The sequence below is a fragment of the Cibotium barometz genome, chromosome 25, assembly GCF_041138505.1.
Source record: "Cibotium barometz isolate CiBa-2024 chromosome 25, ASM4113850v1, whole genome shotgun sequence".
Classification (NCBI taxonomy): Eukaryota; Viridiplantae; Streptophyta; class Polypodiopsida; order Cyatheales; family Cibotiaceae; genus Cibotium; species Cibotium barometz.
In genome coordinates, this window is record NC_141070.1 from 47,539,685 (window position 1) to 47,556,055 (window position 16,371).

General features: G+C 46.0%; 1 protein-coding gene across 1 annotated transcript in view; it reads left to right on the forward strand.

Moving 5' to 3' along the window:
- The window catches only part of EMB1467 (NADH-ubiquinone dehydrogenase), a 29,942-nt gene extending 13,958 nt beyond the window's left edge, over nt 1-15,984 (forward strand). Inside the window, exon 5 of the mRNA XM_086819663.1 lies at nt 14,796-15,984. Coding sequence (XP_086675789.1) covers nt 14,796-15,713 — 918 coding nt within the window. The 3' untranslated portion in view covers nt 15,714-15,984. The remainder of the gene's footprint in view (nt 1-14,795) is intronic.
- The last annotated feature ends 387 nt before the right edge of the window (nt 15,985-16,371 follow it).

The following is a 16,371-nucleotide window of genomic DNA, read 5'->3' on the forward strand; positions in this document are numbered from 1 at the left end:
TGGATGTGTGGTGCATGTATATCATACTGGAAAGGTGGCAGGTGATCTATGTCGAGACCATGTTGAGTGAGCCACCGTATCATCTATGAATACCATGATCTCCTATCTCCACTCTTTGCGAGCTGCCTGGACGCCTCAAAAGCTCTATGTGAGAGTTGATCTGATGGCATATCTTTGATCCTGTGTATGAAGCAGATCGTTTGGAAGAGGGCCTCTACTAGCATAGGAGGTGCAGCAAACTCCGTCCGGACAATGTCATGTGGGACGGAGGGTTTGTTGCAGATCATCCGTGAGAGCTTGAGAATCTGAGCCTCTCTATCTGAGACCATGTGGAGGTGGCGAGCCCAGGTGCCCATACTGCTGCAGCATACATCAAAGCAAGGGTGGCTAGTGTGTCAAATACCACCCCTTCGTGCGGGGATCTTGGAAGTGTGCTTGGTGACACTGTCTCTCTAGCATGGCCAGAGCTGCATACCCTCGTGTGAGTCCCTGGCTGCTTGTGCCATAGTAAATCTTCCTGGTGGAGTCATAAATGTAATCCCTAGGTACACATATGAGTCTACCACCTCTACCTGTCCTCTTGCTAGTGTGAAGATGGCCTGTCGTCGAACCGGCCTTGAGGTGTGGAAAATCATGGCCTTGGTTTTCCCAAGGTTCACTCTAACCCCCCTCTGTGTGTGCAGAAGTCATCGAGTGCATGGAGATGGTGCTGTAGTCCCATCCGCGACTCAGAGACCAGAATAATATCATCTACATATAGCATAATGTGGATTGTGGTACCTGAGATGTCCACCTTGTCCCCACCACCGTGACCAATGAAGTGAGCCACCTCATAGATGTATAGCAAAATAGTGAAGGAGAGAGTGTGCATCCTTGCTTCACACCTATGGTGCTAGCAATAACATCAGATAGCCCCCCGGGGCATCGTATGCGCTCGAGGACTTGCTCATATAAAGCATAGATGCCCCAAACCATCTCTGATGGGATCCCCAATGACTGTAGGCGTTGGAAGAGTCTCTCTCGTGGCACCGTGTTTGCGGAAATCCATAAAGCAGTAGTATAATATATTCTCCCGCGCCCTAGCCTGGTCAATCAGACATCTTAGAGTGAATATATGGTCAATAGTGGAGAAAGCTCGTCGGAATCCAGCCTGCCCTGGTGCTCGTAGTCTCTCCTTCTCTGCATATGAGCCCAACTCTGCCTCGAGCACTGTGCCATAAAGTTTGGCCAATGTATGACCAATCATGATAGTCCTGTAGTTGCTGGGGTCTAGCATGTCTCCCGCTTTGTGGAGAGGCACGATGGCGTGAGCTGGTAGGCCCTCCACTAGTGCCCTTTTTAAGAGGTGAGCAACAAAGGGTCCCCGTGTGTCAGCTGCATAAATAAGATGCTCACTCTGTATACGTGTGTGGTCAGCCGATCTCCCATGTTGTAGCCGGCGGATAGCTCTCTCTACCATTGAGGCGGTAAAGAAAGTAGAGGTGGTAGGGCAGGACTCCTGTGGCTGTGGTATGGGCGACTGCTGAGGGATATGGTAGAGGCTCTTTGCATATGTGTGCCATGTGTGTGGATCCTCAATCGGGGTACGAGGGCGAGGCTCTCTTATCCTGTGCCATGCAGTGGTTGCATCTTTGCTCATGAGTACGTGGTATATATCCCAGTACTGTGCCGCCTCATATGCACGCCTCTTACGGCGTGTGAGGGTCCTCATCTGTCGGCTTGCCTGTCTTTGTGTAATGGTCCCCAGCGCTCTCTGGGCACACGGAGGTGTCTATATAGCTCTTTGCACTCATCATCATACCACCGATTATGGGGCATGCTCCCAGATCTATGTGTGTGCAATGTGTATGATGGGGGAAGTTGCGGGTGGCGGCCGTATGTAGTAGAGATGACAGTTGGGTGTGGTGAGTGTGTTTAGAGGTGACATGGGATCCATCTAGAATAGCCCGTCATATACATGATGCTCATATATGTTTGCCAAGTCATATACATGATGCTCATATATGTTTGCCAAGTCATGGGTGAAGTAGAAAGTTGTATGCAATGCCTGTGGGGGCTGTGTGGGTGCTGGTGTGGAGCTCGCCAGTGACAGTAAGAGGTACGTGTGATCCGCACCAATAGGACAGGGGGGGATGGTGAAAGATGTCACTGCCTGTGTGGTCTCCATGGACCCCATGATGTAGTCCACCGTGCTAGCCCCCCTTGATCGTGGAAAGCATGTCAGTGTTCCTGAATCCTGCCACTGTCTCATCCCGTTATAAATAACAAGATGGTGTCGCGCTCTCAGCTCAAGTAAGTGATGACCATATTTGGTGTTATCCGGCCCCATGTCCTCTGACACCCTGCAAGCTCCCGTGTCCACCTGTAGTGTGTGCATCACATCGGAGTGCTCGAAATCATAAATGTCGCACTGTCGGCTCTGTGTCTATGCATTGAAGTCCCCCATAAGGAGGACTTTCCCTTGGAGCAGTGTATGATCTCATCTGAAAGGGCTGCATATGGTGACTCTCCTAGAGGATCGAGATATGCCATGACAGCAGAGGAGGAGAGTAGAGGGAGTAGTGTGCATCACATCGGGGTGCTCGAAATCATAAATGTCGCACTGTCGGCTCTGTGTCCGTGCATTGAAGTCCCCCATAAGGAGGACTTCCCCCAGGTTGGAGTAGTGTATGATCTCATCTGAAAGGGCTGCATATGGTGACTCTCCCAATGGCCCTGTGTCCTCCTCCTCCCTCTACTCTCCTCCTCTGCTGTCATGGCATATCTCGATCCTCTAGGAGAGAAGTAGCATAGAGCAATGTTTAACACCCTGTCTGCTGAGAGCTGCAGTCTAATCCACATGTATCTAGCCTCCTGGTCACGTGCTACCACCTGTAGGCGCTCCTGTAGCTCTCGCTTGAAGAGTACCGCTATACCTCCAGATCCTCTCGATGTGCTCTGCCGTGTGGTCCCCCTTATGTAAACTCCCACTGATAGCCCTCTACTTTGGGTAGCCCCCTCTCTGGGCTCTGGTGCGTCTCTGTAAGTAGTATGATGTCCCGTCCCTCCATGACCTCCTCCATCCTCCCAGGAAGTGTCCAAAGTGCTCCATTGTAGTTCCAAACTGCTGTGTACGTGTGAATCTAAATCCTCCATAGCCGATGTCCCATAGGCCGCCTGGCGCTAATCGGTGGCCTTGCCATCGATGATGACACGACCATCGCGATAGAATGCTCTCTTGCCCTCTTTCCGGGCTTGTAGGACTCTCGGCATGCATGTTTTCTTGTGTTCTATGTGCATCCTTGTAAGGTCGTCATCCAAATAGATGGGATCTCCCTGTAATCCTTGTAGAATCACCCTCTTCCTCATGAAGGTGACCCTCTCCATCTCTCCTGCAAACCGTAGGATGAGGGCTCGCTTGCGTGTTGAGTCTTTTCCGGCTCTCCATGCTTTGGTGAAGGGGAGAGGGTCCTCTTCCTTGTAGCCGTGCTTCATGCATAGAAGCTGTCCATCTTTCTCGGGAGTGGAGTCGGGTGTCTCGGCTATACCTGTGACTCGAATGTTGAGGCGGCGGGCATGCCTCATCTTCTCTTCCTCAATGGTGGTGTGAATGATTTGGTGTTCTTCCCTTTGAGTCTCCTCCCTCACTTTGCCTTCATTGCCGTCTCGAGGGCCTCGAGCTTCTCTTGGAGACTCGGAGCCATTCCTCGAGATTACTTTGCAGCGCTTTCCACAGGCAGGGAGTAGAGAGAGAGAGAGTTATGTTGCTGCCTTGGGGGCCTGAAGAAGGGTGGGTGGGATTATCGAGGCGAAGGGACTAGCGCACAGGCGGGCGGACAGGGAGACGGGCTGGGTGCGCAAGAGAGAGAGAGAGAGAGGGGCTGCACACACGAATGCAGGCGAATAGGGGCGAAGGGTGGCGAACAGAGAAGACGGGAGAATGCAGGCGAACATGGGTGAATGCAGGTGAACAAGGGAGAACAGAGGAGATGGCGAACAGATGCGAGAGAGAGAGAGAGAGAGGATTTTATTAACGTCAGGCGGGCGGACAGGGAGACGGGCAGGGTGCGCAAGAGAGAGAGAGAGAGAGGGGCTGCACACACAGAGGGGGCGAATGCAGGCGAATAGGGGCGAAGGGTGGCGAACAGAGAAGACGGGCGAATGCAGGCGAACATGGGTGAATGCAGGCGAACAAGGGAGAACAGAGGAGATGGCGAACAGGTGCGATGGGGAGAGAGAGAGAGAGAGACAGAGAGAGAGAGAGAGAGAGGGAGAGAGAGAGAGAGATTTTATTAACGTCTTCCAAAAGACCGAACTCGACCTATGAGACAAATCGGAGTACCTGTATGGGGTATCCTCTGTCATCTCAACAAAATGAAAAAGTACTGACCTAAGAAGCTGAATCCTGGTGTGCAATAAGTACAATGAGTGGTGAAGGGGATGGAGCTCTACTACTAGGAGAATGCAAAGCTATATGCATGGAGTATACAATCATGATATGCAACCTAGCTAGCTCCATCCTGTACCATACTGGGGGTATAAAATGGTATACATCAATGAAGGGGGTGTCCACAGCTCCTTGAAGAACATGCTTGGGTGTGCTCTGAAGCGAGCCAGTCGCTTTGCACCCTCTTTGTGAAACTGAGCTCTGATCTCTGTCATCTCTCTCTGGTATAGGCGTGGTGTCCGAAAGCCAGGTATCCTCTGTCTCCTGCGGGCTCTAAGTGTCTCTGCTCTCTGGAGAGTAATTCCCTGCCGTGTAGGGGCTGGGAGGGGGACGGATCTCTGAAAAAATGTAGTAATCTGTGTCTGTCGTCCCCCCTCTGGAGCTGTCGGAGCCTGTAATGATGTCTCTCTGTGGCGCTGTATGTCTAGAATGAATCTCCCCAGTATGCGCTAGTCTGCTGCCTCAAAGATCTGGCGTAGGGAATGTGGCTCTCTGAATAAAATGGGATATCTCTCTCTGATGGCTGTATGCTCTGCATCTGCATACATAATGCTCCTCACTCTCCACCTCCTCTCTGCACAATCTGCATACCCTCTCCTCTCGGGGGATCCGTGCTGCTCTGCCAGTCTCAACTCCAATCGGTGTGATGAAACTCTAAGCTGACCAATAGCCACTCGGGAGCTGTGGGGTAAAAAGCCCTCCATGTATCTAGGCCTCTCTATAAATCCATCATCAGTGATACTCATGAAGTGATCTCTGTGGTATAGCATCTTCGGTGGAAGAGGCTGTGTAGGCGATATCCATGTCTCTCGTGTATAGAGCTGCCATAGATCCTGTCTCAATAATTTGTTCCTCTCACTATGAGAGAGACGGATATGTGGTGCATCCCTGTCATACTGGAATGGTGGTAGATGATCCATGTCTAGGCCATGCTGTGAGAACCAATGTGTGACCTGTGCATACCATGATCCTCTGTCTCCTGCCTCAGCCAGCTATCTAGATGCCTCAAAAGCTCTGTATGACAATTTGTCCTGTGGCATCTCTTTGAATCTGTCTAGCAGGCATATAGTCTGAAATATGGCCTCTACCATCATAGGAGGCGCATCAAACTCTGCTCGGATAATGTCATGAGGTATTGACGGTTTGTTGCGTATCATGCGTGCCATCATGAGGGCATGTGGTCTCTCTATCTGTGTCCACCAATGGGTAGCAAGGCCTGGCGCCCATACCGCTGCTCCATACATCAATGCCGGTGTGACTAATGTGTGAAATAGCCACTAGCAAGCCCTCATCTATCCTTTGGCGTTCATAACGCTGCCAAAACATCAACGCCTAGCCTAGCCATAGCTAGCTGTGACGTCAAGTCTGCCACGCTTGATGTCTTCAGGCCACCATTTCGCTTCGAGACCATGTGGTGTGCGCACTCAGCTGCAGCCACCCTGTGTTGCGTGAAGACGCCGAGGAGATAAGCGCATCTATGCTCGTCTGCTGGTGCGATTGAAGAGAAAAAGTCGCCACCAGATAAGGTCTACTTTTTGGCTGAAAGCTCTTCTAATGGTCTTCTTCGCCTAGACAGAGCCACTGACTCTACTTCAGCTATTCCATCGACTAGCAACACCTCTCCCAACTGCTGTTGTTGGCAGTCACAAACCCCACCGACACGCCCAGATTTTGCCATATGTGCTTGTCTCTACTCCCGCCTATAGCTCAACCATGACTCTGACGTTCTCTGCATGCGCCTAACGACCTGCCTTCGACGCGGCCCAACGCTGTCCATGCATGCGAGCCCTGAAAAGGATAACATTTTATTGCTTTAAGGGGGTTTTAAATTTTTGGCCTAAATTCAGCACATTGAATGCCTAACAATTACGGCTTTCTTGATTTTTGGGTAAAATCAACTCATTGGAGCTTCCAGCAATGAAAATCCTCTCCAAAAAAAAGAAAAAAAGAAAAAAGAAAAAGAAAAAAAAGGAAAAAAAAGATTTGGGGATTTTCAAAATCAGCCTCTACAAACCCTTCAACAACATTATGGCTCTCAACATTATGGCTCTATCAACCACTACAATCGACAGGTTCTCTGGTGTTGGGTTTCCTACCTGGTAGACCAAGATGTAGCTTCTCTTAACGAGGGAGGGTGTCTGGAGCATAATCTCTGGAGATGACGATTACCCAGCAGCCAACGCAACGACAGAGCTATTGCACTAATCGGTCTCAGTTTGGCAAACACTCTTGTTCATCACATAGACTTCATGCAAACGGCCAAGCAAATTTGGGACAAACTGGAGACTCTTTTTGGTAACAAAATCACTAATTCTAAGGTTTTCTTGAAGTTGAAGTTTGATGATGTTGCAGAGATCGCGCCTAAGGAGGCAATAATCAGAGTAGAGTTCTTGTATGATAAATTGATGAAGAATTTTCCAGAGTGAAGGAAGATGATTTGCAAGATTTAAATTTGGGATCTGTGGAGAATCCGAAGGTTGTCAAAGTGAGTGTCAACATGGATGATGATTTCAAGGACAATTTAAAGGTGTTGTTGCAGGAATTCATGGATGTGTTTGCTTGGGATTATTCTGATTTGAAGGGTATGGATCCCCAGGTGTATAGGCATCAGATAAATTTAAAGGAGGATGCGGTGCCTGTGATTCAGCAAAGGTACCGAATGAATCCGAACTACGCCAAACAGGTGAAGGAAGAGTTGGATAAACTTCTCAATGTTGGATTTATCATCCCAGTGGATAAAGGAGAGTGGTTGTCCCCCCAATTGTGGTGGTGCCAAAGAAGTCAGGGAAAATGCTAGATAATGAAGAATTAAGTGATCACCTTGCCAAGTTCTACTCACTAGTTCAATAGCTCACTAGCCTTAAGTGTGAGCTTGATGATGAGGACAAGGTAGCAGTGGTAGCAGTTCTTACCAAAAGTATGCAAGATGTTACCCGGTTTCAACAAACCATCGAAGTCATGCACATAGCTTCAACATGATTTGAAGATATGATAGCCTTGCTGCTTGAAAAAGACAGAAGAAACAAGGAAAGTCAAGCAAGCAGCAATGTAAACTATGACAAAGCTTTTGTGGGAGAACAGAAGTGGAGGACCAACAAGAAGATTCAGTGTAGGTACTGCAAGAGAATGGGGCATAAGGAGGCCAACTGCTTCAAAAAGCTAGAGAAAGAGCAAGAGAAACACCATGCAAATCTTGTTACTGCTGAAGGTGAAGAGGAATCTATTGAAGAGGAGAACATATTTGCAGTAACGGCGCAAGTCTCCCTTGATGAGGTAGACGATGAATGGGTATTCTAGCTGCCTTTATTAATGTGTGTATCAAATAAGGGTTCTCTGCCTTGGGGAGTCTCCCTAAAGTTAATTGTATCTATGTGTGTTTGCCTTTAGTTTTATAAAAGGCTTCCTTTTTCTCTATATCCAGTTAGGAACAAGGGGGGTGACTAAGTGCTAGTCTTGCTATCTCGGTCTACCTTGACTACCATGGCACGAGAGGTGTAGATGGTGAGGTAGGGTGGATGGGGTAGGTGGTAGCAACTTCTTTTGCTTTCGGGTCTCATTGGTGCCTTAGTGTGTGTGAATAGCCCCTCAAAAGGCTTAGATGTGTGTAAGTGTGTCATAGTGTGTGAACCCACCCTTATATGGATAAGGGTGCATTAAATAGCATATTGAAAGGCAAGCCTTGTACTTCATTTGATATAATCAATCCATCAAATCCTTGTCGTGCAACCTCTCTCACTTTAGCATCTGTTTCACTCTCTTTCTCTTCCCTTCCATCATAGTGTAAACCGGCCTTCAGAAAGCAAAGGGCGGTGGAACAAACATTTGCACATAAAACACTTCAACACCATTGAGGACCTAGAAAAGGAAAACAAACAAGGGGAGCTAGAGTGCTCCTGCAAAACAGTACACGGACACCGATTGGCCCCAAAACGCAGTGGCGCCCCTTGCGGTATTTCTTTAATTGATTATAAGAGCTTTGATTACAATATAAGGCTGGTAACTTAGCCGTCCCAGTAGAACTCCTGAAGCCTGCAAAGAACCTGCATCTGGCTTCTAGTCCACACGGCATCCACAAACAAGTCCAGCCATTGTTCACATCGAAAGACTCTCTCACAATGAGTCTGCATACAAAAGCTTTCTCCCATGATCAGGGCTGCCACAACCATCCATAGCCTCTCACACTATGAACAGCATCACACCCTGACACATCCAGTGCTTCTGCATCACAACACAGACTCCCAAACTGTCTCTCAAAAGAGAACTCGTATCACAGCACAGCATACCATACAGTTGACACACCTGTACAAACCCTCTCTACCTTCCAAGGGTACTATCCATCTCTGTCATGGATTCCCTGTCCCCTGTCCTATCAGTAGCAAGGCTGTACCAAACATGTGTCCACTCCTGTACCTTCTGCCTGCATGTGACCTATCTCCTGGAGAAACCCAAAAACATGTCTCTTCGAGAAAACCTACGACCTGTTTCCACATGAAACCCTTAGGCCTGTTTCCCTTTGAAGCTTCTGTCCTGTTTCCATACATCTAGTTACCTGTTCCCTCATGAAACATCTGGCAACATAGAGATACCCATAGCTGTAGGTCCCTCTGTTCCTTTCTAGCAAGAAGAAAGCAATCTGCTCCATGAGCACGCAGCCATGCGAGCTTGCATCACTCCCATGCCAAGAAACATATTCAAGTGACCTGTACTTGCAGCCAAAAACCCAAGCACATAGCTGAATTTGCAACCAAACAAAAACAGCCCATAGACTGTTCCAAAACAGTCCCGAATCCAAAGCAAAGAGAAACTGAAAGTTCCATCAGATGAACGCCATCAACATGATGTCTATGTTCATGGAAATCCAGTCTCTGTCCACCTTTGTATCAAGAGAAACCAACCCTTGTCTACTCTTCAGCAGAGGGAGAGAGAGAGAGAGAGAAAGAGAGAGAAAGCAATACTGGCTGTCCTCACATGTACGCCCCTGTTTCTCCTGCAATCCCCCTCTTTCCAAGAGAAACTCTCATGCCCTGTACAGTCCAGCACCTCTGCAGTCCATCCACGTGGAGTCCATGCAGACAGTCTCTTTGCGCCAGCTTTTCACCGGGAAAGGGAAGAGATCTACGCTCTTTTCAGCCCCTGCCCGACTGTCTTCTCCTCCACGCAGCCCACCTGAACCTGCAGTCCAGCCCACAAGCAGTCTATTGTACCAGCAGTCATACAGTATGGTACCTGCTGTCGTACTTGCCTGCGCTGCTTGTACTAGCAACCTGTACATGCCTGTACCTGCACAACCAGATCTGCCACGTTGACTGTACCTGCACAGCAGCTGTACGCTGCCACGTGGACTGTACCTGCACAGCAGTCGTACACTGTACCTGCACAGGCCCTTCCATGCGCAGCCAACATGCATCTTCAGGCGACCAGCCCTCCTCAGCGAAAAAGCACACACTTCCTCCAGAGAGATAGGCGCCTCCTTCTTTTTCTGCCCAACAGCCCCTCTTTTACCAAAAAGCTCACACGTGGCCCCAAAATAGCTTATGGGCCACGTTTTCTTTAATGAAGGGCTTTATAATGACTTAAAGGTTTTTAAACCTTTTAAGCTAAAATCTCTTTGCCCCCTTTCACACATGGGGTTATCCACACATGGGCTCCCTTTTTGACTCCAACCTGATGCCATTCACACTGTCCGCCATGTCCTCGTGCACATCTGCATCTTGTCCCGAGAAAAACACAGGGTCGTGACACATAGCCATGGCTACCTCCTTCGAACCACCATAGTTAGCAAGCTGTACCAACAATTCTGACTCTACTTGGCAAAGTGATGAAGACTTACAGGAATATCTAGAACTTCTTTGGGAATTCTTTCAAAGACAACCATCTCTTCTTTAGTTGGAGTCTTATTTTAAGTAGGAGGGAATGTCATGATTGTGACTAACTCTCTTAATCTCTTCCTAATTACTCCTTAATCTCTCATTAATTGTAAAGACGCCTGTGAAGGGTCACACCCTTGCATACGGGTCACTGTCAAAGGACATCCCTATTCATTAAAGACACACCCCTAAGTCCTAAGGACATAACTATTGATTCAAGAGCCACACTCCTTCACATGGATGTGCCTCTTCATTTGTTACTTTTCGGCCTCTATTTAAGAAAGGCCCCTATCTCAATGCAACCATTCAGTCTTTTCCTGCAGTGTTTGTCATATGTTCATTAATTAAGTCTTTAATCATGTTAGTAAAGCTATAAAAGCTTTACACAGCGAAGAGACGGGTGACGTTTTTTTTTTCCTTCGCTGTTATTCTCAAGTGCCGGCAGCCGACAAGTGGCCCATGCTTTTCTTAGCCATGTTTTTTTTTGTCCGTAGGTTGCTTTCCGTTTCTTTTACGCAAACCTTTTGTAAAAAAAAAAACGTAGCATATTAATCAAACACAAAAAGCTACGTTTTGTTTTTACAAAAAACAAACGTAAAGTGTTTTTTTTTCTGAAAACACCAATGAGGGTAGCATCGTTTTTCATAAAAAGCCTTATGTGTGGCTTTTCCAAAAGTCATCTCACATGGTTTTTTTTGACAAAAACAAAAAACACAAAAGCAATTAAAAAAACACTTTTCGAGGCCTTATAAAATACCCATAGAGTGGGCTTCTAGCCACACATCTCCTCGAGATCTCTAGCATCAGCTTTTGCTTACCGCCAAGACTTTCCAAAATTTTCCACTTCGCGATATCTACCCAAAAATCGAAGATGGAACCTGGTCCCGAACGTGAAGACCTATTGGCTATTGAGGTCGTCGATGGCAATCTTTTCGAAGATTTCGTGACTAAATCTAATTTCCAGAAGTTTAAAGTTACTTTCGAAGCTTCTTTCACGGAGCGTCAGGCACATGTCACCACACAGATGCAGGCTTTACAAAATTCCATCTCTTTATTGACCACTACTCTGTATACTCTCTCCAGTATGGATACCTTGGCGTTTTCTTTAGGCCCCAATATTACTCCGGAGCAGTTTGGGGGCGAGCAAAAGCAGCGTACCAAGGAGATTGTGGACGTGGCTACATAAGTGGCAGATCCACTTCCAATTTCATCCATATGGTGATGCCAAGAAGATTCAGTTGGCAGCAGGTTTCCTCTCGGGCAAAGAACTCAAATCTAAATCAACACCGTCAGCACAGTTTGAAGAAGTCTTCAAGAAAGAATTTCTCAAGAAGAAGGATGAATACGATATAGTTGCTTAGTTTGCTAGTTTGACCATGACCTCATAGAACCTCACTTATGAGGTCTACCTCTAGAAATTTAGAGACTTGCAGATGAAAGCTACGAAGATGGATTCTACTACTCTTTTGGGTTTCTTTGTGGCAGGTTTACCCGACTCATACCGTTTACAGGTCAAGAATAAGAAGTGCAAAACTTTGGACGAGGCCATTCATTCTGCTCGTATTTATGATGATACGATGGTCTCTTTCAAAACCAAGTTCGTAATCGAGTAGGGCAACAAGCACAAAAGGAAGTTCTCCGCGTTGATGGCTAGCACGATAGGGAAGTCTTCAGGCCAACCTTCAAAGAATTCTACTTCAACTCCAGCAAAGAAAAACCGTCTTCTCAAGGCTTTGAAGCTCAAGAAGGAGGGATGTTACTTCATCTGCGAAGAAAAAGGACACATGCGTAATGAGTGCTCGAAGAAGAAGGGTGCTAAGACCAACATAGGACCCAAGACGAAGGCAACCAACCAATTGTCTTTGACAAGTACTTCAGTCACTGTACTCTCTTCCTAGTTCATGTTCTGATTGTCTGTTCAACTCTAAGGTTTTTGGCTTGCACGTTCTTCTTCGAGTTTATGGAGAAGTGAATGGCCATAGAATCCACATTCTTCTGGATCTCGGAAGCTCACACAACTTTATTAATTACAAACTTTTTTGAGAAGTTGGAAACAACTTTGAATTTGAGTTTCTCAGATCATCCTCAATTTGATGGCCAGACTGAAAGGGTGAATCAGACTTTGGAGGACATACTTCGTGCATGTCTCCAAAAGACAAGATTCATGGAAAGACTATCTTTCTATGTTAGAATTTGCATATAACAATACTAAGCCTGTGTGAGAGAGAGAGAGAGAGAGAGAGAGAGAGAGAGAGAGAGACTGACTTGGGCGATGAGCACAGCACGACCAGCCCACAAGCGCCCACCGCCGAAGAGAGAGAGAGCCACATGCACGTAAGAAACAGAAGAAAAAAAACATGATGTCGACGTGCGTCGTTTTTTAAACCTTTCAATCGTTCCAAACGTTTGGATCAAAGCCAAACGGCGTTTGGATGCAACCTTGTTGATAAGCCTTTGTTTATATGCTTAAAACCTTGAATGTCCTCAAAGGCCCATGGGGTGTCTCTCCTTGTGGACAAAGTTCCTAGTCTTGGCCCCCAGACCCCATGGGGTGCCTGTCACAACTTAAAGGCACACAGGGTGTCTCTCCTTTTGGACAAAGTTCGTAGTCGTGGTCCCCAAACACCATGGGGTGCTTGCTACAACTTATATTGGATACTCTCTCATTCCCAAAGCTTGTACGCAAATTTACGGAGCGTATCTCACATGTACCCTGTCTTCTGAAAACAGTTGTCCTCAATTGAGAAACCACCCTATATACACATTCCAATATATGAGATAGACAAAGGCCGAATTCGACCAATGTAGAATCAATATATCTAATCATATCTCTTTGCAGAGATTCAGAAGTCAATATTCCAATAAGGAAATCCAAATCAGCCTTACTCCCATTGTCCTCAATTGGGAAACCACCATATATACACATTCCAATATGTGAGATAGACAAAGGCCAGATTCAGATTCGACCAATCCAGAATCAATATATATAATCGTATCTCTTCATAGAGATTCAGAAGTCAATTTCTTATAAGGAAATCCAAATCAGCCATACTCCCATTCCGGGAATCTCTTTGCAGAGATTCAAAAGTCAATATTCCAATAAGGAAATCCAAATCAGCCTTACTCCCATTGTCCTCAATTGGGAAACCACCATATATACACATTCCAGTATGTGAGATAGACAAAGGCCAGATTCAGATTCGACCAATCCAGAATCAATATATATAATCGTATCTCTTCATAGAGATTCAGAAGTCAATTTCTTATAAGGAAATCCAAATCAGCCATACTCCCATTCCGGGAATCCAGAAATCCATGTGAGACACAGGCGCAAGAGCTAGCTCTCCAAGGAGCAGTCCCTCGTTTCCCAATCCCTAGTGTCATGTCAAATGCATGCTACTCTCTGCTGGCTTCCATGCATACACATGCGAATACCAGGCCGAGAAATAGAAGACCGACCGATTGACCATGCATGCAGATGCAGAACATCCATTGGATCTGAGCGCATATATCAAGTCCCCAGCATATTAGATTCTAGTCTACTGACACTTGGCATAGACATAAGTTCCATGCCAACAAGTTGCCAGTCCAGGTGACCCTCGGCGTAGACATATGACCCTTGCCAACTAGGTGCCATGTCCAACGTCATGACAATCACCTATAGGCTCAAAATAGTTTTACAGGTAGTTCAGGCCTCGGCAGCCAATGGATATCCATATAAAAATCCTCAATCATGCGCTTCATAAATCCAATACATCCCAGTGAAGGGAGTCATAAGCATAACTCATCCCAAACATATAGCCATAAAGGCATAAAGCCTGAGAATTCCAATGATAACCATATATATGTATGTGTGCCAAACTGTCATATATATAGATCCTTGTGAATAATTTGTTCCATAAACATAGTCCATAATCCTTGAACAAAATCATATATTCCAGGCTTCTCAGCTTTTCCCTGAAACAATCTCAAGGCAAACAACAGCACACTACTCTCCTTGTACGAGCATATAGAAAACATCTGTATTTTAACATATGAAGAGTCATGGTTGCTCAACCTTTTTTTAACCTCTCTTTGAGCATGTTTGCTAGCATCATTTCAGACTTGCAAATATATGTCTGTAATTGTAGAAAGCCTCCAGCGTTTAGATCTGCTAATAAGTATCTGCACGTAGTACAGGGCCGATGCCCTTTTGGCTATTACCATGTGAGTTTTTACTGCCAATCCAAACTCAGGGTGATTGCTCTTGGTAATGTGCAAAAATAGGGCACCTTTTTCTCTTGGCTACAGCGAGTGTTGCACTTGTTTGTTAATTCAAGATGCTTCTGGTGTTGTGAATTTACTGGATCACTGCACAAATCCACTCCATAAGTCTAGTAGAATCTTTTAGAAAGTCTAACGTACAATGGGAACATGACTTGACATTTTTTTGAAGAGTGGAACAAGCAGGTCAATGATTTTGTTTCTAAATAATGAAGCTCCTTTTTTATTTTGCATTACAGCTGAGGAACGAGGCACCTTTGGTGAACGCAAGATTGAGGAAAGCTGTTAGAAGTGGCGGTGCTAAAGTGGCTTCAATTGGTCCAGCTGTGGATTTAACATACAATCATAATCATTTGGGCACGGGGACAGAAACTTTGTTACAGGTAGCAGAAGGTAAACATCCTTTTTCCACAGTACTGGCTAAAGCTAAGTACCCAGTTGTTATTGTTGGTGCTGGGATATTTGAAAGGAAGGATAGAGAAGCAGTGATGGCAGCTGTGCAGAAGATTGTGGAGAATGCCAACGTGGTTAAAGAAGGCTGGAATGGTTTCAATGTGCTTCTTCTGAATGCTTCTCATGCTGCTGGACTGGACCTTGGCTTGGTGCCAGGAGCAGGAACTCCCACAGATTGGAAAAAGTCTGTAAAATTTTTATATCTACTAGGGGTAGATGATATTCCATTGGATGACATTCCTGAGGATGCCTTTGTTGTTTATCAAGGGCATCATGGAGATCGTAGTGTATACCGTGCAAATGTCATTCTTCCTGGTGCAACTTACACCGAGAAGGAAGGAACCTATGCAAATATGGAGGGACGGGTTCAGCAAACCAGTCCTGCAGTACCAATCATAGGTGATGCCCGGGATGATTGGAAGATACTGCGGGCAGTCTCTGAGGTGGCTAAAGTTAAGCTGCCTTATGATACTCTGAGTGCCCTCAGAGCCAGAATGCTAGCGGTTTCTCCAAATTTGTTCCGTGTTGATGAACTAGAGCCTTCATCTACATGGTTGCAGAAGGTGAAGCCAGCAGTTGAAGGAGAGGTAGAGTTATCACCCTTTGAAAGTGTAGTGGAAAATTTCTACATGACAAATTCTATTTGCCGGGCTTCGAAAATAATGGCACAATGTACTGCTACCTTTTCTGGTTCGAAGGGCTGAAGGATTTAGACCGAGTTATCAAGCCTGCATGAGTGCTTTCACATAATAGGGTCAAGTGTTTCTCTACTTGATTCACTTGCCGTATGTACTTATTGAACATGAGAGTTCTGAGGTTGCAAGGGCTACAGCCAAAACAGATGCAGTTAACTCTCTTTGCTGTAGGTTAGCAGCAATAAAGTGAGCCATGGATTTGCTTAATGGCTTGGAAAGGAATCTTTGAACGGTTTTGGTATGCAGTTTTAATTGAGGCAGTTTCTTGGTGGTTTTGCTAGTCTCTTTGTTTTGTATTGTTTTTCTTTGTTTAATATGAGAAGGTTGGCTTGTTTTCAAACGAGACTGCAGGTTAGCTGTCTTTGCTTCCAAGTCCAGATGACTACTTTGCTGCTGGAAGTTGTGATACACATTTCTAGGTTCTGTTTTTTTTTTTTTTTTTTGGGGGGGGGGGGGGGGGTGTTTGTTTTGTTTTGTTTTTTTTGTTTGGGTTTGGTTGAAACCTGCATTTCAGTGTGCATGTCTTAGAACCCATTTTTAAAGATTACAAGACTTCACTCTGGAATATGGCATTTTGTGTGACCATGCTATTTTTGCACGTTGCATTTTTTTGGGGGGTTTTTTTGTGTTTTTGTTCTTTGTTTTGTTTTTTCTTTCTATGTAATGG